General features: G+C 37.4%; 1 protein-coding gene across 1 annotated transcript; it reads right to left on the bottom strand.

The window, feature by feature from the left end:
• Nucleotides 1-1,440: 1,440 nt before the first annotated feature.
• On the bottom strand, nucleotides 1,441-25,899 carry LOC125178043 (mucin-5AC-like). Its single transcript, XM_047880940.1, has 11 exons — nucleotides 25,402-25,899; nucleotides 21,825-22,207; nucleotides 20,317-20,450; nucleotides 19,618-19,750; nucleotides 13,730-13,854; nucleotides 12,961-13,080; nucleotides 12,079-12,204; nucleotides 11,440-11,548; nucleotides 3,030-3,156; nucleotides 2,172-2,322; nucleotides 1,441-2,085 (listed from the first exon to the last, which is right to left on the bottom strand). The coding sequence occupies exons 1-11, from the start codon at nucleotides 25,852-25,854 to the stop codon at nucleotides 1,688-1,690; spliced, it is 2,259 nt and encodes a 752-aa protein (XP_047736896.1). The 5' UTR covers nucleotides 25,855-25,899; the 3' UTR covers nucleotides 1,441-1,687.
• Between the last annotated feature and the right edge of the window lie 523 nt (nucleotides 25,900-26,422).

Genomic DNA, 26,422 nt, shown 5'->3' with positions numbered 1-26,422 from the left:
CATTGGCATTTAAAAAAATGACAGCATTAGTTCAATATGAAACGCAGCAGATAAATTTTTTTGAGGAGGGAGATTAAATAAAATGAGCTTTAAAAACAATCTCAGGAAACATTCAATTTGGCGAGGAAACTAAATAATGATTATCACGAAAACAACGTTGATGAAGTGCGCGTTCAATTCACGAGGCACTTGAAATTTTAATGTCATCGGATTACAGCCATAGCAGCAAGCTACGTGATCACTTATTTTGCTGAGCTACAAAAAAAGATATTATATTGTCACGGAGCTTTGGCTTAATTTAGTGCACGAATGTTTTTTTAGTGTGACTTGCACCAATAAGTAAATTCCAATTTACATAATCGGATATGATTTTTGGGGTATATAATTTTTTATAATGTAATATATTTATATATCATAAAATATATAATTAATTTTTAATTTAAGATATAATTTTTCTTCTGTTGAGTATGAAAAGTATCCTTCCGTTACGTTTTGTCTGACATGCACTGTGATAATGTACCATGGATATCAAGTCCAGTCATGAGCACAATATTTGTAGACATGATCCCACTTATTGTCAATACTCAGAAAATCGAATGTGTTACATTTTCCAAATATTTTTTCACAATATTATCCAAATGTTTTCATACCCACTGCGCATGGAGAGAGAAAGAGAGAGAGAGTGTATGCAGCACTAATTCGCTGGGCCTACACTTTAAAAAAAAGTTAATAGATCGTAAGTTCATCAGCCAATCATTGACGGCCTTTTAAGCAAAATCCACCAAAAATGAACAAGAAAATAGAGCGAAGTACTTACGTTCACTTAGCGAGTTTTGAATGTATGGTCCCTGGTTTCCGCGCCAATTTGGGTCAGTATTAGCCGCATATAAGGCCAAAAATGGCATTGTAACCGCCTCGACTAAGTCTCATTAACTTTTCTGAGTGTATAAATATCATAGAATTACAGTTTTTTTCGTTTACGATAACGTAAAATTAACTTGAACCCTATAAGTGGATAAATTTCGATAGAGTTGCGAATTTGAAAGTCGCTTGTTGAGACTGTGGTAGCTTATTTCTCTGTAGTTTAAACCAAATAAGATTGCAATTTGAAAATTGGACCTCTTTCCTTAGGAGGGCTGTAAAGTTTGTTTGTACTCTACCATTGTTTGTTGCCTTTGCTATTTCTACTATTGCCTTTAAGAAAATAAATCAACTACTCTTGAAGCAAACTTCTCTTACCGTCAGGCTGCGTTAATGTTGCCTGCGCGTAACTTTGACAGGCTTGACATAGCCTGTCGTGACTACTGACTCGGGTAATGTCCAATAGTTCCTGTCTCACAACATAACATAGCAATAAACAATTCCCTTTTGATAGGCGGCCAAATATACGAGGTAATTGTAACTACAGCTTGAAGATAGCAGGTTAATAATCCGCGATCGGTATGGCTTGAGTTTATTATCAGAGAAGAAGTACTATTCACGATACATTAGCAGCAAATCAGCGCTCTTCATTCCTGGTTTTACTTACTTATTACTTTGATAAAATTTTATTTCTAGGTGACGAATTATGTTTGAGGGCAAAGAAGTTTGGATTTGGTGGTGAAATTTGGTTTCAGGTAAAAAAGTTTGTTAGCGGGTGACGAATTTTGGCTGAAGGCGACAGAGTTATGTATAAACTTGCGGCCTATCATTCCCAATCATAGTTGTCGAATCTTCCTGCTCTGATTGTTGTCTCATTGGATGTCGGATTTTCAGTGATTGTACTTTCACCGATCGTAATATTAGTGGTCGTACCTGCCGTGGTAGTACCTGCAGTGGTAGTACCATCAGTGATACCATTAGTGGTAGTACCATCAGCGGTAGTAGCATCAGTGGTAGTAGCATCGGTGGTAGTACCATCAGTGATACCGTTAGTGGTAGTACCATCAGCGGTAGTATCAGTGGTAGTATCATCAGTGGTAGCACCATTAGTGGTAGTAGCATCAGTGGTAGAATCATCAGTGGTAGTAGCATCAGTGGTAGTATCATCAATGGTAGCAGCATCAGTGGTAGTATCATCAGTGGTAGTATCATCAGTGGTAGCACCATCAGTGGTAGTATCATCATAGTATCATCAGTGGTAGCACCATCAGTGTTAGTATCATCAGTGGTAGTATCATCAGTGGTAGTACCATCAGTGGTAGCACCATCAGTGGTAGTACCATACGTGGTTGTATCATCAGTGGTAGGACTATCAGTGATCGGATCATCGGATCTGACGGAAATCGTGTCGATGGCGATGAAGTTTGAACTGCCCCTGCCAAGATCAGCCTCGATCACGAGCTGTGAGGGAAAATTCATCACTATTTTAGAAAATATTCATGAATATTACGAGACAAATTGTATAATTTTGAAAAGAATAATAAATATTTTTGGCCAAATAATTGTCATGTTTTCATCGTCATAATCATAATCGTGATCATTGCGCATCTATAACATACTTTTTCACAACTAAGTTTTAGGAAATAAAGATTTTGTTTTGTACTTCTATTACCCATCATTATTTCTCATTGATTAATTTAGTAATATTAGGAGTGGAAACAGATTATAAAAATTAGATTTAATAACCACTAAAATACTTAAACAAATTTATTTTTGTTCATACAATTCTTTCGGTTGCTTATTGACTTGTTTCATTTTATTTTCACTATAGAAATTTCGGAAAAAAACAATTTCTGAATTAGTGTCCATCTTCAATAGCCTTAGATCTTCCTATTTTATAATTGGCTATAACCATATCTATCAATCGAATTATTTCTTCTGTTAGGTAAGAATAATTTCAATTTTGTTGTATTAGAATTCGTGTTTATGAATAGTTAATGTTTGGGAATAAATTGGATGAGAAAATTAGGCAAAGTTAGATTTTTTAACACTTACTGAAATATTAATACATAATTTTTCCAAAAGTTTTTAAAAATGCAACAAATACTTTAATTTTGTTAAGATGTATATAGAAGACGCTAGGTAAAAAAATTCAATGACTCAGTTACCTGGAAGAACTCGTTGTATACTTGGTAGCTTGCCGTCACGACCTGCCAGTTCAAGTTGTCAGCCTTCACGAGCACCGAGACGAAGGGAAGGTTATCGTAGTCTCCGTCCAGAGATTTGGCTCGCAGTCTAAAAGGCCAAACGACACGTCATTAGTAATTCTATTTCACTGGCTTGATGGTTAGAAATTGTATTTCTTTCGAATCTTCTAGTAGTTTTTTTTTCATCACGAACACTTGGAATATTTTATTAATGAAACTTTGTCGCTACAGAGATTTCTTGGAATTCAGCTTTGTGCAGCCAAATGAAAAAAAGTTTCCGTGTAAACTAGCTTCAGTCCACGGAGCAATGACGTTTTTGAGCCTTCGTCTTGTGATCTAACAACTTAATTAGAAGTACGGTAGTCTTTTTTCAGACAAATTCGACTTATGACTTTGACTGATGTCCGCTGCAAAACCATTACTCTTCTATTACACTAGCACTTGCCTAGCTAGAACAAAAAATTTAACATCTATAGAAGACAGATTGGTGGATTCATTTCATGAGTCCTTATACGTTAAAAAATTTTGTTGGAAACCGTTTATTTTAAAGCAAGATCTGAAATAACAACTCTAATTAAAAAGATGTAACAACAATAAAAGAGCATTATAGTACATCAAGTTTTGAATGTTTGCATTTTTAACATTTAACAAGTTATACAGTTAATAATATTATAATTTTTAATCATTTGATCTGATTGCTTTGCTTTACCTCAATTATTCCATTTTTAGAGATCAATGATCATTGTAATTCTCAACAATATATTTTTTAATTTCAGTTCGAGCTCGAACTTCTTATGAACTTCAACGTAAACTTTTTTTAAAGTTCAAGTTCAAATCTCTATTTCTCCCCTGAATTCGAAAGAACTTTCGCACATTTTATGTTCAATTCTAATGTACATGGAATCAAAGTTCCAGTTCCATGTCTCACAAAGCCTTCAAAAATATAAGTCAGTTTCAGTTTCACACATAGGATTCAAACTAATATCCTCATCAGTAGTATAGGAGTGAGCCTATCAAAACAGTTTATCTAAACAGCTTAACAGTACCGATCATTTACCCAAAATCTTATTTCGAATCTTGACCATCAAAATTTATTAATTACCCCTAAAAACCTGATCATTTACAAAAAATCTTATTTCGAATCTTTGCGATCAAAAATTTTAGCAATGTCTTCCGATCAAAAGCCTGACCATTTACCCTGAATCTTGAACATCAAAATCATGGGTTAACGACCATTTACCCCGATTGACCGAAAACATTTTAACCGATAACTCAGGGCTTCACAAAGAGCGGATGTTGGAAAAAATACTTCTGCGGGATATATAATTTCCTACAGTGTAATCATGAATGCTGAAACAGTATACTGCTAGTGTGTATCACCAGCTCAATTCATATATTTATGCAGAGCAAACGCGCCTCTCTCACGAGTCATTTCCGGAACCCCTAACAAAGCGCGTCCTATCAGTTCCAGCGAATAAGTGTTGCCTATTTAAAATCACGCGAGTAACACTTTATAGAGAAATGCTCATGCTCATTGCGAGACATTACCACTTCGGAGAACGACCGCATCAGATCACCATTCTCATACACATAAGTTGCAGCATATTTTGTGAAAATTCGAGAAAAAAAGTGATGACGGAGATAGTGTGACGGAGATTCAGTGAAAGTAAATAAGTTGAGAAAAGCACGGTCTTAACTGATATAAGTTGTAGCAATGATCGATTATGCGATAGCAGACGCTCAAGCATATCAAACAGTTATATCAAGCATATCAAACAAGCATATCAAAGATAGAAATGACATTCCAAAAAATCTTCGTCAATTCGTTAGACAAGTGTTCAATGTAATGAAGAGAAGCAGAATTAAAACACCAGCGAAACTAAATAATTGGTTAAAAACGCATGTATTTGACAATCAACATTACCAAAATATTGAACCTCCTGCTTCTACTTGTGATAATTATGACGAAATTTTCGGTTATTTGGTGAGATTTAAAAACGCAATAAAATCACAGCAAAAAGCTCTTCCTGTAGATCAAAATTAATGCTCTTCGGATATTTCCTACGCCTTTTGTGGGAAAAATACTTCAATGAATATGTGTGTGCGGAGGAAATCAAAGTTACACAACCTACCTTACAAACATTGTTAGCTGACCATATAGGCATCAGCATATCCTTCGCAAATCGACTTCGATGGATTGGTAAACTCGGATATCGGTTTAAAAAACTTAAAAACTTATCCTTATCCCTCCCTCAACTTTTCAAAAAGCAAAGGGATATCACTAACTTATTTAGACATCATACCCATTTGCCAATGAGCGGAAATTAGAAGCACAGGAGATGGATATAGCGAGCGAATAACCAATTAGGTCACTAGCCTGCGCTCGCCGAGCGCATAACCAATAAGGTCATTAGCCCGCGCTCGCCGAGCGCATCCGGCCAGCGCTGCTCCAGCTCATGGTAAGCTATACGCACCGACCACAAGGCACCATTATTAACAGCACGCAACCGACTCAAACCCACGAACCAAGACCACCGATTACTAGGCGTCACCTCTCCATCACTGTAACTCCAGGAGGTCAACAGGCATCACCAATTCAAGCATCAAGTCACCACCCACATTCAGTATCAAGCTATATCTCAAATGTTGTGTTTTATAACCCGTCTCTATTTTATCAAAGAGATCAAATCAATAATTTTTCAATATGCTTCTAATTTTTTTCTATATAAAATGAGAGCTAACGAATCGTCTAATGTAAATCATGCGAAAAAACATACATTTAATGTGAATTCTCTTTGGATACATATTTTAAGTAAATAAAAGCATGTATTGTCAGCATAAACCATTGTGAAGTTTGTGACACAGATAGTTAAAAAACCTAAAAAAACATATAGAAACTCAAAGGCATCGGAAAGCAAATAACAATCGATCATATCACATGAATACTTTAATACAAAGACAAAATGCGTAATATGTAATCGCGAAGTTCAAAACTTAGAAAGGTATGAACAAACAAACGTCCATAGAAATCGTTTAAATTATAGCATATTAGCCAATTATTTCTTTTATTGTAATCTTTGCAATTAAGAAGTGGATGATATCGGAGCGCATGAAGATTCAAATGTACATTTTAAAAATAATTTTGAATGCATGCGAGGTGAAATTAAGTAGTCTATAAATGATAAATGCGCAGAACATATATATCATGATATAATAACTATCGATCCGAAGTTATTTCTCAAAAATATAACATCTGAAGATATTCAAGCAATTAAGCAGTCAAAATTAGGTAACGCGAAAGCTTATAATACCGCTTGGTTCAATTCAAACAGGTATAAAGAACTTCCAAGGATTCGCATAAATTTAAGTACAATTAAAGGACTGTATGATAATCTGATACATAGAATCGAAGAATTTACGAATAACTCTTCTGGATGGATATTAAACAAGTTGCTATACTTCACAATCGAAATTGTTGAATACAAACCTTTAAGAGGTTCTAGTTATATAGAATTACGAGAACAATTGAGACATCCAAATATAAGTTAATAAATATTCAAAACCAAGATAATGTGTGCTTTAAGTGGACGGTCACGCGCCACTTCTTCAGGGATTAAAAAAATTGTAACGGAATAACAAAAATATTAAAGAAGAAAGCTGAAGAGTTCGAATTCGCAGATATCAAATTCCCTGTGAAAATTAAAAACATCGATAAATGTGAAAAGATTATAATATATCTATAAATTTATATGGCTTGAGTTATTGTTTGGAGCTATTCCCACTTCGAATAACTAAAACTAAAAATAAAGATGTGGTTCCGTTATTGTTAATTACAAATGAGAATGGAAGTCATGTCTTGATGTAGTCTTTAAGTCCATTTATTCACAAGGCGAGTCATAGAACTAAATATGTATGTCCATACTGCCTGCATGCATTCATAAGCGAAGGCCTATACTTGAAGAACATAAAAATGATCGCTCTATTCACACACCCCTCACATATATGTTTTTAGTGATAAAAAGCTAAAATTCAAGACCTTTCAACAGACAAACATCCCTTTGTAATATACGTTGATTTTGAATCGACTATGGTAGGTATTGATTCAAGTCAACCAAACCGAAAGTTGAATTATACGCGGAATATAAATAAACATGAGCCAAATAGTTTCTGTTGCGATATTAAATGCGGAGATGATAGGCACTCAGAGTTGGAGTTATATAATGGTAGAGATGCGTCCTAAATTTTGCGAAATATCTAGAAGAAGAAACAAAACTTGTGTATGAATTATTAAATCAATATCCGAAAAAGATGTTCATATCAACCGAGAAATATCACGAACACAGAAATACTACAGTTTGCTATGTCTGTCATGAAGAGTTTACTAAAGAAAACTATAAGGTAAGCGTGAAAAATATGTAATCCATTACAGTAACTTAAAACTATGAGAAACTTGGATTAAAACTAGAGAAAATTCATAGAATATTAGAATTCGATGAAAGTCCATGGATAGAGCCATATATAGAGCTGAACACAAAAAAAGTGATAATAAGCGAAATCAGATTTTGACAAAGATTTCTCTAAGTTAATGAATAATTCTGTATTTGGTAAAACGATGGAGAACATAAGAAACCGAGTCGAAGTTAATTTGGTTAAGACTAAACAAGAATGGAGAAGATTAATTAATAAACCTAATTTAAAAGGATTTAAACTGTAATGAAGTGTTGCTGCAAATTTCCCACTACTGTATGTCAGACTACTAAGTTTAAGTATGACCGACTTTGACGTGGGTGTTAAATTGAGTATAGCCGTCAGATACAATGCCGATCCCGACTTGCGTCCTGGTTCATCTCTTATAGGTTTTTGACTCAGACGCCAGGGTGAGTTGCGTGCTATGGCGGTGAAATTTAGCTTGGAATAATTGATGGAATATCGTGATTTTTGTGTATATAGCGACTTGTCATGTGTAGATATTAACTTTTTGTTTTCTGTTGTAGGATCGTGCGTTTTCTCAGATCTCCATGCGTAAGCTCTCTCCTCGCATTTTGCTCTCGTCGCACTTCAGCTTCCTAAGCATTTAATTTGTTAGTTCGTTTAATTCATGTGCCGCACCTGTTTGATTTGTTTAGTTTCAATTTGCCGTTTATCTTTAATGAATAAATTTAAGAAGGTTTGTTTGAGTAACTATCCGCTCGGTCCTAGCTTTATGCTGATTAGGCCAGTAGGGAAGTTGCATTCAATTTCCGGTCATTGGTGGACGTGACTATTAGACCATTCGAACTTCTGAGGTGACGCGAATAATTGGCTATTCGGGGATTCAAGATTAGTTCGTCAAAAAAACTATTCTCGGAAAACCGGATAGTCATGCAAAAACAAAAGCTTAAATTTTATAAACCTATTCATGTAGGGATGAGCATACTAGATATGAGCATGGCATTGATAAATGATTTTCATTACAATTTCATTAGTGAAGAATATGGTGATAGAGCAAAGCTATTGTTCACAGATACAGACTCGCTTTGCTATGACATAAAAACCGCTGACTTCTATGAAGATATGAGGGATAATCAAGACTTATTTGATACTTCGAATTATCCTAAGGATCATTTCCTCTACTCAAATCAAAACAAAAAAGTAATCGGTGAAATGAAAGATGAAACTAGCTGCATTCCCATAGAAGAATTTGTAGGTCTTCGGGCAAAGCTGTATTGTTATCGAATAAAATGTTCTGTAGCTAAAAATGCTAAAGGTATAAAGAGAAATGTAATTGAAAGGAATACAACCATGGATGAATATATGAGAGCCTTGAATAATGAGGCAATATATAAAACATTGTATGATATCCAAGTGATAATCATGAATTATACGAAAGTAATTAATAAAATTGCACTGAATGGTGACGATGATAAAAGACATTTATTAGCAGACGGTATCAATTCGCTACCATTGAACCACTGTAAGGGTACGCACACAGTTAAAGCAGGTTGCCAGCGTGCTGGTTACCTGCTCAGGCTGGCGCCTGAAACCATAGAATACAGAAGCCTATTCGTACAGGTTTTCACTGTGAACACTTACATTATTATCCTATGTTCATTCTTGTGGCAGGTTGGAGCAGGTTGCCCGCGCGGGCAAACCTGCTTTCACTGTGTGCGTACCCTAATGCAAGCTGATAGAAGTCTTTATAAAATAATCTAATAAAAATGATAACTATCGACTAGCTATCCTGAGCTACCATCAACCGATAATAGTGAGTGGTTAATTAAACCAGATGAAATCATATCTTCGTAATGAAAAAACTGGAAGCGGCATTTTTAACACAATGTTGAGGAAATTACCACTGCCAGAAATGCATTTAAAATTACCTTCAACATTCAATCTGAGCAAGTTCCCAACGGTTCTTTCAATAATAAGCATACCTACTCCTTCTGTGGTCCTGGCACTAGGGTGGAAAAATGACTTATTCTGAAAAATGACTAATTCATTGGATATAGCTTGTAGAGAGCATGATATATTTTATAGTACACATTCAAAAACTAGAGACAGTCTGATGATATCCTAGCGAAAAAAAGCTGCTGAAATTGCGATAGATCCTAATGAACCTGAATATATTAGAATTGATGCATAATTAGTTAATACTATAATGGCTGTAAAAAATGTGTATGTCTTAGAGTATCAATAAAACGTAAAAGTCCAATGAGTGGTAAAATTCTATGGCAATTATTTTACGATCCTAAAACCGGCTACGTGGGGACAAATGAACTCGTTCGTAGGAGTAGTTTATCTCGAAAGAAAGTCACGAATTAGTTGGAGTCACATGAAACACACACTCTACATAAATCAATAAAATATATTCATCACAAGAAGAGTCAAAGTAACAAAGATCGATGATCAATGGCCTTCAGATTTAGATGTCTTGCAGAAGTATACAGATAAAGGTAAAAATTACGTTCTAGCTTTGATTTACGTCTTTAGCAAACATGCATGGGCAGTTCCTATATGTAGAAAAACTGGTGGAGAGATTAAAACTTCTTTCCAAAAGCTTTTCAGTGAACAAATTCCCTCTAAATTTCAAACAGACAAAGGTCTAGAGTTCATTAACAAGCCGACAAAAGAGTTATTCAAAAAGTTTGAAATTCAATAGCTTGCAACTGAAAATGAAACTAAAGCTCAAGTTGTTGAGAGATTTAACCGAACTCTCAAGACAAAAATGTGGAAATATTTCACGTACGCCAAGACAAAAGAGTGGGAAGATATTTTACCAGATTTAGTTGATAATTATATCAATAGTTATCATAGATCAATAAAAATGACTAGACTTGAAGTTTCACTTGAACAGAACAGTAATATAGTCTATGCAAATTTGTTCACCGAGATAAGTACGGTTGTAAGAAAGCCTAAATATTGAAGATCGTGTTAGAATTAGTATTAAACGTAAGGATTTTAATAAAGGATATCTGCCTAATTTCACACGTAACTTATTTGTCATCTCTAAACTATTAGAGACGAAACCAGTAACTTATATGCTGAAAGATATGAGCGGTGAAGAAGTAATAGGGAGTAAGCCCTCAGTTCTCGGTTAAAAAGTGCACGGTCAATCGAGGTAAATGTTCGTTAACCCATGATTTTGATGGTCAAGATTCAGGGTAAACAGTCAGGTTTTTGATCGGTAGACTGCTCAAATTTTTGATGGCCAAGATTCGATATAATGTTGTGAGTAAATGATCAGGTTTTATTTAGGGGTAATTGATCAATTTTGATGTTCAAGATTCGAAATGAGATTTTTGGTAAAGGATCGGTAACCGGGTAAGCTGTTTAGACAAACTGTTGTGATAGGCTCAATCCTATCCCACTTACACGGAATTAAAGTTCCAGTTCCGTATGTCACAGAGACTTCAAAAATATAAGTCAGTTTCAGTTTCACACATAGGATTCAAACCAATAGCCTTATCAATTTAAAAAAACTTTAGTAAAATAATTCCCACAAAAGCTTCGTATCATGTACAGAAATAAAAACTCTCGCAACACATAAAACAACTCGCAGCATATCTGATGTAGTATGACGACTTGATTCAAGGTTTGAGTATCGTTCAAGATTTAACGCGGCTCGACGATGTGTAGGCAGGGTGGCCCATTGGTTAAAGTTCAGATAACAAGGAGGTTTGCTAGCAGTGAGTTGCGTATTTGATACCAGCTTCCTATGACAGTTAAAGTTAAAATTGATTAGGTAGCCGGGTGGTTGGAAACAGTCGAATTGGAGCAGTAAGTTGCGGGCTCAAAACCCCACCTAGCTGTAAGTATTCCGTGATGTCAAGCATCATCAAGAGTCCATACTTCTCCTATCCAACGCTGACACCGCTATGACTATTACTATCACCTCAAAGATACTGGGTTGTCGTGGCTGCCTCGAACCGAGACCCGGACGCTGATAGTCTTGTTTGAGCCGGTGATGGTGGAGAGGGGAGGAGACTCGATGGTCATCACGCCTGGTGGTGGAGTACAATTATAATATCTATGTTTGTTAGAACAGGCCGGTAAGTGCCGCCAGATAATACTATCTAGTTATTTCACACGATTAATCTGAAAAAATTTAATCGATCAGGTGTAGTTAGTTTCTACAATGACAAGATAATAAAAAATAAAATGTGTCGATACCTTTTTTCTCACATCGAAATGTTGTTTCAAATAATTTAACGAAAATTAGTCTTGCCAGAAAGTCAAAACATAACAAAAACAGTTAAAAAAACAAGCAAACCAGAAAAAAATGCTCGAACAATTTTACTGAAATTGTTTATTGCCCTTTTAAATCCTCAGCCCGGGTAACAATGGTTAATCTGCTGTTCTCACATGTTATAATGCTGACTTAACTGCTAGTTGGAGAGACTACAGACAATAGTGATGAGTTTTCAATCAAATAATACTCATAAGAGGAATTCTTTGAAATTTTCTTGAGGCCTCACGGAAACCTAAGTATTTGATATCTTGCACTTAGTTCACAGAAGTTTTAATCACCAACCGCTGAAAATGTCGTATCTGTCGACGTAGAGAACGTTGAGCCCAGTGGGCTTGGGGATGGTCACGCCTACTTTTCGGTAGTCTTCCACCTGCCACCTGCCACCGTCCATGTTGCCTTGTGACCAACCTTCAATGAACAAATTTTATTAGGTTTTGGGGAAAAAACTTTTTGAGTTGTTCAACTCATTTCAGCAAATCAGTAGTTCACGTACTCAAAAATTATAAAACAATTGTCTTGAATAAAATGAACGTGTTTTTGAATTGGATAAACTTGGTACTGTGGCGTAAATCGATAGGAAAATATGCTGCCAGTATGCAGTATGTTTTTTTCTTATTTTAAGCTAGTAAATTTTTGTGTAAACGAATTTCACGAGCATAAGCTAATCTGTTATGTTGCATTTCTGAATTTTATTGGCATCTGGCTCACTACCCTAAAATTCAAAATTCTCTACACAATTCCTTTAACGGAATATACACAATAATTTATATTATACTGAAATTCGTTGCGCAAAAATGCTTAGCGGATATTTTTCTTCATTTACTTGTTTATCAATAAACATGATCTTTAGAAATAAATTAAAAGAAAAAATTCTAGATTAAAGAAAAATAACTTAAAGAACAAAAAATAAAATATTTTTCCACTCATATAAAACAAGGAAATATTTGGTCTTCCTTTTACAGACCCACAAGCCCACCATGGAAGAGAACACATGTTTTGGTGAAGTAATTTCCCTCTCCCAAAGAACTCTACAAATTATTCCGTATTCCATTTACCGATCCACAAGACCGCCCTGGAAGAGAACTTATGTTTTGGTGAAGTGATTCCCTCCTCCCAAATAACTCTACAAAATATTACGTATTCCTTTTAAATAAATTTACCGACCCACAAGGCCGCCATGGAAGTCGAAGAAGTCCTGCTCAGGCACGGGGTATGGCGAGGCGCCCACGAGCTGCATCGCCGTAACAGAGATTACGTTGCCCTGGTCAATGCCCAGCGACCCCTCTGAAATATTGTTGTCATCACATTATTATCTTGTAATCATTATCTAATTGGCATGGTGAATTGCATTTCATGATATATAAGATAACTTCCTAATATTACTGCTCATTTGTTTGTTCAATTATTCAACTAAACCGTTGGAATATGCTAAAATTATAACACTATTTATCAGTCGAATCATCCATGTCACAAAATTTATATACGATGATGGCATGAGAAAGGTCTTAATGACAATATTTGTAATTAATTCATACGATTAAACTAAGAAGCCTTTATTCGTAAAATTAACTGAGCCCAAAGCCTTCATTTATGAGTATCAACAGCTCAAAAAATAATTCTATGCCCAGCAAATTTGTTTGCTTGCAGACTGAATGAAATTTTATTTTAAATCAACAGCCTTTCACTCATCAGTAAAACAAAATGAAGCCAAATGATGAGATTTTAATCTGATGCATAGAAACCAATTGCATGTTTAAAATTCTTGCTGTCATATTCAAGTACGTGATGCCAACAGTCAGTATTCCGGTATATAGTCATTGGCACGAAATCTGCCCAGGATTTTCAATATTATGACTAACGAAAAATTAGGAACTGACGCAGCAAGTACAAAACATCAATTTGATCAAAATCTCCTGAATAATAGTAGTCTCACCCAAAACAATGAAGAATTTTTCGCCGGGCACCAGGTTGCGGAATGTGTCGGTGTAGGTCTCGTAACCGAAGGTACCGTTCGTTCCGAAGTCATCCATCGAAATTGCGGGATTAGGGTCGAAGTTACTGAGGATTAGTGATTGAGCATGAATCAATTTACAATTTAAATAGAGCAGTTTTGTCAAGTAATTGGTGCGGGAGTTCAGTTTGGTATAAAAATTTATATTCTTTCCGTAATTTCAGTCTAAGATCGTGCATCTTAGAAAAAATAATTAATATTGGCTATATTCGTTCAGGAGCATAATTTCACCGAAAAATATTTCTATTTTTTGGCAGAATGAAGCTTGAACTTAGTTTTACATTTTTTTCTTCTTGAAACGAATGATTTTGAATGATGCATATAAAAACCGTCTAGATATACATTCCGAGACAAATCTAGCATCGGTTGTAAAAAGAGATCCTTCATTTTTCGACAAGAAAATCCCCTCATCAACTGCGCAAAGGAAGATGTGACAACAAAACGTGTAAGCTCTCTGAAAAATTACTCCAGCTTATATGATGAAGAGAACCCTCTTTTCATCATATATCTCAAGTCACTTTTGATGAAACACTTCCTCGTTTCTTATTATCTGCGATAAATAACTTTCTGCTTGTTACAACTGATCTTCCGGTACAAGTATAGACAAGAAAATATTCTTATCCTTATTTATTTTTTTGAGAAAAAAAATCCTTGCTTACTTTGCGATAGATTTTTTTACATTTATGAGGAAAGAATTTCACTCAAGTAAACTAAAAGCACCAATTCAATAATAAAATAAAACTCGCCATCTGCCTTTTTTAACTCTAATATTTTCGCGTAACACCTTACCGGTAGGAGAAGAAGTTTCTTTTTTACAGCTTCACCTTGTATGGGAGGAATATTACCTGTAGGACTGTGAACTTTCTTGTAGGAAACAAGAGCTTACTTGCAGGAGTAGCAGCTTACTTGCAGTAGTATGAACTTACTTATAGGAGTAGTAGTTTATTTGCAGGAGTATTAGCTTACTTATAAGAGTAGTAGCTTACTTTTAGGAGTAGGAGCATATTTATAAGAGTGTGAGCTTAATTGCAGGAGTAGGAGCTTACTTATAGGAGTAGATTAGAATATAATAGAAGTATCGACACTGAAAAATATTCCCATGGCCTGTTGCCAATTCATGTACTTTTCGTGACTTGATTCACAGGGTATCCGGCCTTTGGAACCCGATCTGTCCATAACTGACGATTGATTGAGATAGCTGCTGGACTTATTGCCTGGTTCGTAAGGTGCTAGGCATTTTAAGACTGAACATATGCTCCTACATAGCTTCGTCTAGTCAGTTCTTGAAGGCGTTCATACTCAGAGCGTCAACGATGCTATCAGAGAGGCTGTTCCACATGTCGATGACTCGAAGCGAGAAGAAAATGTTGTCGCATGGATGTGCTACAACGCATTTTTCAGTTTATAGCAGTGGCCCTTGGTGTTGGTTCTTGTTTCAAATTCTAGTAATCCTTCTGGGGCCTTGTATAAACCGTGGGTATACTTGTATACTTCAATAAGGTCACCAAGCAGACGTCGTTAACAGAGGCTTGGAAGCTTCATAATCTTTTAACCTTTCTTCATAAGACTTGCCTTCTAAACCCGGAATTATCCTTGTTGCACGTCTTTGAACACTCTTGACTACATTTTCATCCTTTTCTAGTTTTAGTGACCACACGGCGTTTCCAAACTCTAGGTTCGGACGCACGACAGACAGCGACAAACAACAGTTTCATCGCTTCAGCATCTATGTACTCGTAGGAGCTTCTGATCAGTCCAAGTCATTTATTTGCTTTATTACCTTGACCTTCAATATGCTTAGAAAATTTCAACTCATTGTCGATATTAACTTCTAAATCTTTTTCCATTGTCAACTTCGACATCATCACTCTGTCGTTGCAACCATGTATTCTCATACTGTAATCATTCTGTTCATTATTCTTGCCAAGGTGGATTACTTTACACTTGTCAGCGTTAAAACGCAGCTGCCACTTATCAGCCCAGTCAACCAACCTGTCAAGATCACCTTACAACTGTACTTTTTGCGACGTATTTTTCACTGTATTATAAACTTTTGTGTTGTCAGCATACATCGAGCACACGCTAGACACAGCTTCTGGCAGATCGTTTATAAACGCAACGAATAAAACAGGCCCGAAAACGCTTCCTTGTGGCACGCCGCTGCGCACTGAAGCCCAGTCTGATACGGACCCATTAATACCGACACGTTGTCGTCTCCCTACTAGAAAATCTCTGATCCATTAGATTAGAGTACATTACTCTCAATTCCCAAAGACTTCAATTTACGCAACAGCCGCTCATGTGGGACACTGTCAAATGCCTTGGCAAAATCGAGGTACACTGCATCTACTGGGTCCCTTTCGTCAAGCAGGCGGCTTCATTCGTTCAGAGTAGACAAGAGGTTAGTGGTGCAGGATATCCCGGCAATAAAGCCATGTTGACAGTCTAATAGGAGATTATTAGCAGTCAAATGATCCATCAATCGATCCCTCACAACAGATTCCATCACCTCGCAAACGAAACTTGTCCAACTGACAAGGCGATAGTTGCCCGGGCAGCTTTTGCCACCTTTTTTGAACAATGGTGTCATTTGAGCTTCTTTCCAGTCAGTCTGCAAGATCCCTTCGCTCAAATTTTTTTTTTAATTATGTCAGAGGGCCGGCTACTACAGTTGCTGACTCTTTGAGTAATATGGGGTGGAAGCCGTCCGGTCCACATGACTTGTTTGGATTTACAGCGATTAGGCGCTTGAGAACCTCTTCTTCTTTTATTTCGAATCTATTAATATAGAGCCGACTGGGTCCTCCTCAATAGCTGGAATACTGTTCAAGTACTCATCAGTAAATACGCTACTGAAAAACTGATTAAGGACGTCAGCCTTGCCCTCATCAGAGGATATCTTTCGTTGATCTACTTTCAAATCAGAAATACCGTCCATTATCTTGCACTTATCTTGCTAGCGTACAAAAAGAAGGCTTTTGGGTTCCTTTTTAAATTTTTAGTAATATTTTTTTCGAGGGTTTTTACTGCGTGCGACAGCTTTCTTTAGCTTGATTTCGAGCTCTAGGTTATAATCAGCAACGCTACGAGTCTGTAAATAACGCTGGTATGCTTCCTTCTTCGTTTTCAGCTTAGCTAGAACTGTACTGTTCATCCACTGAGTTTTTTTGGCTCCACCAAGCTAAATTTCAGGTACACACTCATCAACTGCAGACGCAACCGTGTCCTTGAGAAATGACCATAACTCAGCCACATTCATATCTTTAATACAGTTCAAAATATTCACTGCATTCACTTCTTCGCGGAGTTAATCATATTCGCCTTTCGCAAAATTCAAACGCTCACGCTTCTGAGGCTTCTTTTCTGTACAGCACTCAAGACTGAAAAAAAAATAATTGGTGATGGCTTTTGCCCAATGGAGCTTCGTGACGAAGCTCATCTAACATTGATTCATCACGATTAAACACCAGGTCTTGAATTGGGAGTCTGTTTACTTCTATAATGGGTTGGCTTGGTAACATGCTGGACTACGAAGGAGTCTCTCACAGACTCCATGAACAAGGAAGGATGTTGGGTGATTCATCTGTCCTTGGAGCGGATCCATCTGTCCAGTCTAGCTCTGCATGATTAAAATCACCAACGATCAACGTGTGTGACCTACGGAAAGACATGCTCGGTAAAAGACTGTTTAGTACTTTATCGTTATCAGAGGAACTGTTTGGTAATCTATACACGACGCCTTTGAGGAGGTTATCTTTGCCTTTGAGAGAAAGTTCGCACCACACTGATTCTCTAGCTGATTGATGCTCTGCAGATAACTTGATTTGTTGTGCCCCATAAGAGGTTCTAACCCACAAAGCTACACCTCTACTGCACCGCTCTTCATTTAAGTTATGAAGACAATCAAAACCTGGCAACTGAAATTCAACAGGTACAATTTCCCCCGTGAATTTTAGGGAGTGTTTCTGTAATACAAATAATGTCTATGCACTCGTTTTCGATCACAGTAAATAGTTCACTTATTTGTTCAAAACGCAATCAGAGTTTGTGTAAAAACATTTTAAAACTTTTTTGTGCACTCTCACTTTGCTGCATGCGTTTACTACTTACATTATTTACAGGCCTGGATCTATGGCCTATTATTTACAGGCCTGGACTTCTTACTTGTCTTCCAGCTTCGCTGACTGGCCGTGTGCGGCCGGTGTTGTCATGACATCGTGAGAGTGCTTGACCTGAGCCTCTCCTGCCATTTCTTACGAAAATTTGCTCTCTCTTAAGGGGTAGCATACGTCTTAACAAATACTGAATTAAACTCGAATTCACTTAGTTTTCTCGCAACCTTAAGCACATGTCCGACCTCGGCTGCATCCTGCACAGTCACCAGCAGCGGTCTACAGGTGGTAGCGTCTTTCGATCGCAGCCTCTTGCATGCCATTATATTCACAACGACGTTAAGTGCCTTGGCACAACAATCAGTAATAAACGCAGCATCCGAAGCATTACTTTCAGTAACGTTAAACCAAATAAGGTTAAGTCTTCTTCTCTCTATGCAGCAGTTCACGAGTGCTCTCGCTGGCGAGATCAGAGATGACATCTTTGCGGCCTTTACCTTCTGTGTTATCGCTATTTTCTGTTTTGTGCAGATGATCTTTCATTTCCACCAGCTCGTTTCGTAACGAGTGTAATTCGCTACTACAACAAGCTCAATTCTTTCTTGTGGTTCTCCTCCATTTCGGCTCTCTTTCTCAACTCTTGCTTGTTGGTTTCTTCCATTTCGGCCTTAAAGACAGAAAAAAATAGAAGAGCATTTATCTGCCACCATCTTTTTGCCTTTTAAAGCGCTAAGTGCAGGTTGTTGGCAGTCCTGGCAGTACCAGTGTACTGTCTTAATTGTTTCTGCGAATAACAGAGCAATCAGTCTTGCTCAACTTTGCACAATTGTTGCAGAGGATATCTCCGCAACGATCACAGGCCACTGTAGCGTCATTGACGTTAAGCAAAACCAGCTTGCAAATTTACAAATTTCCTTTCGCTCATTTTGCGATTGATCTTCGCATTTGGTTTAACAGGACTGGAGGCCTTTTCAATTAATTTTTGTCCTCTCTGACTAGCCATCTTTAAATGCAAGAGCTAATTAAACTCAAGTTAAAAACCGAAATCAAGTTGAGTAAAAATTGTACAAATTACAATAGTGCTGTAAAAAAAACTCTTAGAGATTTTAGAGTAAGTGGCTTTCAGAGAGCGGCGATCTCAGCGGCTTATGTGTTCAAAGAAGAGGTAGGCTTGTACAAGAAAACAAAGGCTGTATTGTCCCGCTTGGGCGAAGCAGTGCACACGTTACCCTCACTTGCTGCAAGCGATCGTCCCTCACTGACTCTACAAGTCCGAATTATTTAAAATGAAAACACTTTTACTATAGTCTTGTTCTTTCTATTCGCACTCTCGTTTACTGACTTCACTGAAATTCAGTCATTCTCTGACACGGATCATAAAAAATGCGAAAATAGTTCCGAAAACGGCACAGTAGAAGTTAAAAATTTCAGACCACAAACATATGTGCATCCTCTTTCGACCTCGGCTGAACGGAGTAAGAGGAGACACGGCTGATCGGAGAAGGAGCTTAATATTGCAGGGATTAGTATGAGCTTACTTATAAGAGTTGGAGCTTACTTATAGGAGAAGGAGCTTAATTGCAGTAGTATGAGCTTCCTTATAAAAGTAGGAACTTACTTTTAGGAGAAGGAGCTTAATTGCAGGAGTAGGTGCTTACTTATGGGAGTAGGAGCGTCATTGCAGGAGTAGGAACATACTTGTAGGAGTAGGAGCGTCGAACTCTGAGGGATGCAGGATACTCATAAGATCCTTCCACGCTAAACGTCACAGACACGGTCACTTCGCCTTCCTTCCACACGATCAAGCGCGGACTCGTGGCCAAAACCACACCTGCAAAGACAAAGTTATCAAAAAACATACCAGAACACGACATCGTTATTTTATACATATCAGTTTTTATTTGATTGTTTAGGTCAAACAAAATCTGCTATATATCTGAATGAATGTAATAACCTCATTTTGAACTGCCAACCAATAGTAGGCACATGATAGGCAGAAACTTCAATAATTAAACCAATATAATGATAAATATCAGGAAATGATTTTTGATGTTGTTAAATATATGTAGATTCGCATACTAATGATATAATGAGTATATGATGGATTGATGGATTTATATGAAACATGAAGGCTATTTCTTCAATCTTTCACCATAATCTTATTAAGAAAAATGAATATTCGTATAATCCCCAACATACATAATAGCAATTTCCCACATTATAGAAATTCGTGTTAATCACGAATTGCTATTATGACCAAGAAATAACCCCAGGAACGAGAATTACTGTCAGTATTCACTGACCCAACTCAACATTCAAATAACTCGAAATCAGCATAAAAAGGTTTAAGGAAATTATTCAGATTTTATTCTTCCTGTATTCTTCGAACTACGACACCTGAAATAACTGGTGACCCCACAACTTCAATGGCATACTCCCCGCTGGTGTTTTGCCGTCTCCAGGCTGCCCCATTGCTGCTCCCCAACACCCAGCCTTGGGTACCCGACGTGAAGTTGAAGTCAATCACAGGACTGCAACATAAAAGCTTTACTTAGCTTTAACCTTCCTTAATTATGACATTATTTGAATTTGCCACTTTACAAGTTCGATTGCATGGATATTTATATCAATCACAAACTGCAATTAAATGCGAAAAATAACGGCGAGGTATGTATTGGCTAGCAACTTGATTTGGTAATAAAATTCTCTCTCTTCGCCGCGACCTATTTTAGAAGATAATTATCTCCATGGCGTAATATGCCCATTACCCATTGGTATTGGTTATTGTGTTAAATAGCTGTCCTATTTTTGGCAAATTTCCTTGGTAAAGGAGACGAATTTATCCAAGAGATTAATCAATAATAATCACTCGAGATTTATATGAAACTAACTTTACGCCAAAATTGGAACGGCTTTCATCATTTCTACTCATGAAGTTTAAGAATGGAATGAATTAAATTTATTGTCGAGTCGTCCAGGGTGATTCACGGTAACTTCCTGTTTTGTACTTCTCGCCAAGCAACCAGACATTGTAGAAAAAGTGCTAAAAGTATTTCATAAACAAGGCAAGGTCATAAAGTTTTGTATCCCGCCTAGTCAGTTGCCACTGTGCATCGTACAAGCGAGCAGCGTGCGTTTGCTGTCGAGGCCTAATGTTCTGACGACCGTTTCATTTTCGCTGTTCAGCGAGCTTTCCCTTACTCGGTTCCGTATTCGTCCGGCAGGTCGGGTTTCTCATTGGATATCGATTGTTACGTGGGTGAAAACATTTAAGGCAAGTTCTCTTAAATCATTTGTTCACAATGGCTGTCGTCATTTGAAGAACAACTTACGCCACGCCATCGACTACATATACCCATCAGCATGCTTCAGTGGGTTGAACGGAAAGAAAAAATAGACAATGCATTTGAAATGGTTGCCGCCATTTGTCCGATGTCATTTGTAAAACGAAGTGAGAAAAAATTTAGGTGATGTCTCTTTCAAGAAAATTTATATTGTATTGTTATTATTAGTTTTCCTTATTGAGCTTCTAATGGCGAAGTTTCCGTGAATCACCCTTTAGATTAGATAGATTGAATTCTTCAGGTAACTTTTCTTGCTTTCACGGATAATTTGGTGGGCTACGCGTTTAATTTTCAATTCCACTGTCGTATCCGTAGGCTTTGATTATAATTTTCTAACTTTATTTCCACGGGAACACGAAACGGTCGTGTCGTCCGTAACGATGCAATAAACGAACCATTCGTAATCGAAGAAGGTGATCTGGATGTTTTATTTCCAATACACTAATACTTTATCCGTACAAGAAGATTCAAATGAGAAGCCGAAGTGAAATTCAGGATTTTTACCTTGCTTTTCCTATACGAGTGACCCCTATAAAGTCGTCAACGCTTATATGTACTTACGGAGGAGGTTTGGTAGTAGTGGTTGGAGTAGTTGTTGTCGTAGTTGAGGTTGTCGTAGTTAGGGTTGTTGTAGTTGTTGTCGTAGTTGGGGTTGTTGTCGTAGTTGGTGTTGTTGTAGTTGTCGTAGTTGGGGTTGTTGTAGTTGTGGGTGTTGTTGTAGTTGTGGTCGTTGTAGCTGTAGTGGGAGTTGTAGTGGTCGTGGTAGGAGTTGTTGTAGTGGTTGTAGTGGGAGTTGTAGTGGTTGAGGTGGTTGTTGTGGTGGGGGGTGCGGTAGAGGTTGGGTCAGGTCCTGTGATGAGGTTCATTGAGTCCACAGCACAACCCCAGAGATAACCATTGATGCCGTTTGGATTGGAATATTCAGACTGGCAGAATAGCGCAAACTGCAGGGAAGAAGGAAAATTTAATTAGGTTTTTATTTATTCTGGCAAAACTAGTAGTAAAATAAATAAATAGATTAAGTTCTCATACGAACAATTAAGATTAGTTGCATTGGCTGGAATTTAGGCATAAAGAAAGAAAATGCGAGTGAACTGAACCCCAGGAAATATATATCGACTTAATGTCATCAATCGTTACGTATGATATTTCAAGTTTAAATTATACATTGCCTGCACTTCATGAATGAAGAATACCTTAAAAGTTAGAGAGAAATCTGTAAAGTTTTTTCGGTTAGCAGAAAATAAGCATTAAATGAAAACGTAGTTCGTCACTGGCGCACTTCGAGTAATCCCTTCTTAGAAATTTACGACTTTGAAAAAAAAATCAGTTGACAAGCACTCTTGTTATGTGCTGCCAACATAGTTTGCTGTAACAGATTCACTGTATAGTGAACGAAGAAAAGTAGCAACAGGCAATGCAGCTGTTTCAAGATTAGTAAATGAGGAGTCCAATAAAAATGCGCTCTTCAAATCCCAACATTATTGAAGGTTAGGCAAGGTAGAAATTTTAAGAATGCTAAGATCCCAGATCGGAAACTTAACAGATCGGCCCAAAGTTCTGATCTTTTTAGTTTGATCAAGACCGATCAGATAATTTCGTACAAAGTTCCTGCCACCAAGAACTTAACAGATCGGCCCGAAGTTCCGATCTTTTTGGTTCATAATAGAATAAAAGTGTCGGCACTGAAGAATAGGCCCATGGCCTGTTGCTGATTCTTGTACTTCTCGTGACTTGATTCCACAAGGGATCCAGCCTTGTGAACCCGATCTTTCCATAACTAACGAATTGATTGATATAGCTCCTGGACTTATTGGAAGGCTCGTAAGGTGCTAGGCATTTCACGACAACATATGCTACTGCATAGCTTCGTCTAGTCTGTTCTCGAATGCATTCATACTCGGAGCGTCAACGATGCTAATTCAGGGAGGCTGTTCCATATGTCTGTGACTCGAAGCGAGAAGAAATGTCGCATGGATGGGTTACAACGCAGTTTTTTAGTTTATAGCCGAGGCCCCTGGTGTTGGTTCTTGTTTCAAATTCCATTATTTCTTCTGAGACCATGTATAAACCGTGAGTATACTTGTATACTTCAAGGAAATCACCATGCAGACGTCGATAACGGAGGCTTGGAAGCTTCATAAATTTTAATATTTCTTCATAAGGCTTGCCTTTTAATCCCGGAATTATTATCCTTTATGCACGTCTTTGAACACTATCAACTAAATTTTTGTCCTTTGCTAGTTTTGGTGACCACACAGCAATTCCAAACTCCAGATTCGGACGCACGACAGTGCCAAACAACAGCTTCATCGCTTCTGCATCTATGTACTCGTAAGATTAGTATAGGTTGGCAGAATTTCTTCTCTCAAGCAGGTTTCATTGAAGACCAGAGAATTTGTTTTATTCGCAATTTTCTTATTAGTTTTTTCAATATATCGAACAATATTTGCCAGTTCAAACTAAAAATATTGTTCGATATATTGAAAAAACTAATAAGAAAATTGCGAATAAAACAAATTCTCTGGTCTTCAATGAAACGTACTCGTAAGAGTGTATGATCAGTCCCTGTCGTTGATTGGCTTTATTAACTTGAGCTTCAATTTGCTTAGAAAATTTCAACTCATTTTCGACATTAACTACCAAATCTTTTTCCATTGTCGATTTCAGGCAGATCGTTTATAAATGCAACGAATAAAACAGGTCAAAGAACGCTTGCCATGTGGCACGCCGCTGCGCACTGAAGCCCAGTCTGATACGGTCCCATTAATAATAGCACGTTGCCGTCTCCCAAATAGAAAATCTCTGATACTTTTGAGTACATTACTCTCAATTCCTAAAGACTTCAAGTTACGTAACAGCCGCTCGTGTGGGACACAGTCAAATGCCTTGGCAAAATCGAGGTATACTGCATCTACTGGCTCCCTTTTGTCCAGCAGGCGGGTCCATTCATACAAAGTAGACAAGAGGTTATTGGTGCAGGATCTCCCGGCAATAAAGTCATGTTGACAGTCTGATAGGAGACTATTAGCAGTCAAATGATCGATCAATCGATTCCCCACCACAGCTTCCATTACATTGTAAATGCCACTTGTTAAACTTTCAGGGCGATAGTTGCCCGAGCAACTTTTGTCACCTTTTCTGAACAATGGGGTCACTTGAGCTTCTTTCCAGTCAGCCGGCAAAATCCCTCGTTCAAAGTTTTTTCGATAAATGGACATTTGCTAACTCTTCGAGTGATCTAGGGTAGAAGCCGTCTGGTCCACATGACATGTTTGGATTTAGAGCAATCAGGCGCTTGATGACCTCTACTTCTTGTATTTCAAAACTTGTCAATTTAGAGCCGACTGGGCGCTCCTCAATAGCTGGAATACTGTTCAAGTCCTCTTCAGTGAATACGCTACTAAAATACTGATTAAGAACGTTAGCCTTGCCCATATCAGAGGATATCTTTCGTTGATCTATTTTCAAATCGGAAATACCGTCCGTTATCTTGCACTTCGAGCTAGCGTACAAAAAGAAGGCTTTCGGGTTCTTTTCTGCATTTTTGGCACTATTTTGTTCGAAGATTTTTACTGCGGTGTGACAGCTTTTTTAGCTTCATTTCGAGCTCTGGCATATAGGTTGCAATCAGCATCGCTACGAGTCTGTGAATATCGCTGGTAGGCTTCCTTATTGGTTTTCAGCTTTGCTAGAACTCTACTGTTCATCCGCAGAGTTTTTTTGCTCCACCGAGCCTAATTTTAGGTACACACGCAGCAACTGCAGACATAACCGTGTCCTTCAGAAATGACCATGACTCGGCCACATTCATGTCCTTAATACAGTTCGAAATATTCACTGTTCCACGGAGTTTATCATAGTCGCCTTTCGTAAATTTTAAAGGCTTAAAATTTGATCAACACAGATCAGATAGTTTCGTGCAAATTTCCTGCCACAAGGAACATCTTTTAAAGTATGATCAGAATGCAAGTCGAATGAAGAAAAAATCTTACAGCTGTAACTAACTGAATAATTCCTTAAACAATTTCAACATAGTACATAACAGAAAAGAAAAAATATTTTCAATTTTCCGTACGGTTATTGATAGACTAAGATTATTGAAAGATGTAATTCGTATAAAATTATACCTTCTTACCAAAGCGTGAGATTCTGGTGGCACATATCCAGAGACGGTCATCCAGTTCTTGTTGAGGGGACTGGAGAGATACGTGTAGTCGGCAATGATCTCAAGGTAATAGCCAGAACGGGAGAGTTTGTGCAAGGCAAACGTTGTTCCCTGTTCGTACTTTGAGTTGAGGAAGAACGTGATGGTGTAATTTAAGCCGTAATCTAGTGGAATAAAATCAGAGTATAGCTCGTCCCCTTCACGTGGTTTGTCGTAAACTGCAAAGCCATCTTTACCAGGAGGTACTTTGTACTGCATGCTTGCCATGTCAGACCATTTCCAGGTGCCCCTGTGCACCGTTAGTCCTTGCAAATCGTCATCGAACGTAAAGTAAAAGTTGGTGTCGCTTTGTCCAACACAAGCATTGAAGTCGAAGCTCAGCACCGCGACGAAAAGAATGAGTGATAGTAATTTCAACGCCATCTCGTTGGTTGTGATGGTGAAGAGATGATCAAATAGAGTGAGGAATTGCTCTGAAGAACGACAGTTTTGGAGGTAGCTTATCTTTGATCGCAATATTTTTGATAAGACGAAATACACGTGGGCGACTCGATAACAAAATGCAACTACGCTCAAAGGCAAGTTACATAAAAACTGTATATATGAAGATGGAAAATATATAATACTTTGTGAATAAATACATTATTCTTTTCACCAGAAAGAAATGGAGAAACATTTTTCACTTCTTCGACTTCTTTTGTAAGTTAACTGAAAGATTTTTCAATAACGTTTCCAATACCAGAGATGCATTATTGTTTCCAGTTATACCTCTAATCTCTTCATTTTATGAAGATTTCAAATTTTAATGGCAGAATTTTTTGGCCGTTAAGGGTTTTGAAACAGACTTAATAAATAACAATTGAACGACATATTCCTAAAAATATTCATCCTTCAGCTGAAGCTTGTTTTCTACCAATCATTCGATACTCACCAATGAATACAATCTCAAGCAACCCATTCGAAATGGGCTTACACAGAGCGAGCCAATTCG

This window comes from Hyalella azteca, unplaced genomic scaffold (genome assembly GCF_000764305.2).
Source record: "Hyalella azteca isolate HAZT.00-mixed unplaced genomic scaffold, Hazt_2.0.2 contig6661, whole genome shotgun sequence".
NCBI lineage: Eukaryota > Metazoa > Arthropoda > Malacostraca > Amphipoda > Hyalellidae > Hyalella > Hyalella azteca.
The sequence above is the reverse complement of the archived record's forward strand: the minus strand, read 5'-3'. Positions and strand labels throughout refer to the sequence as shown.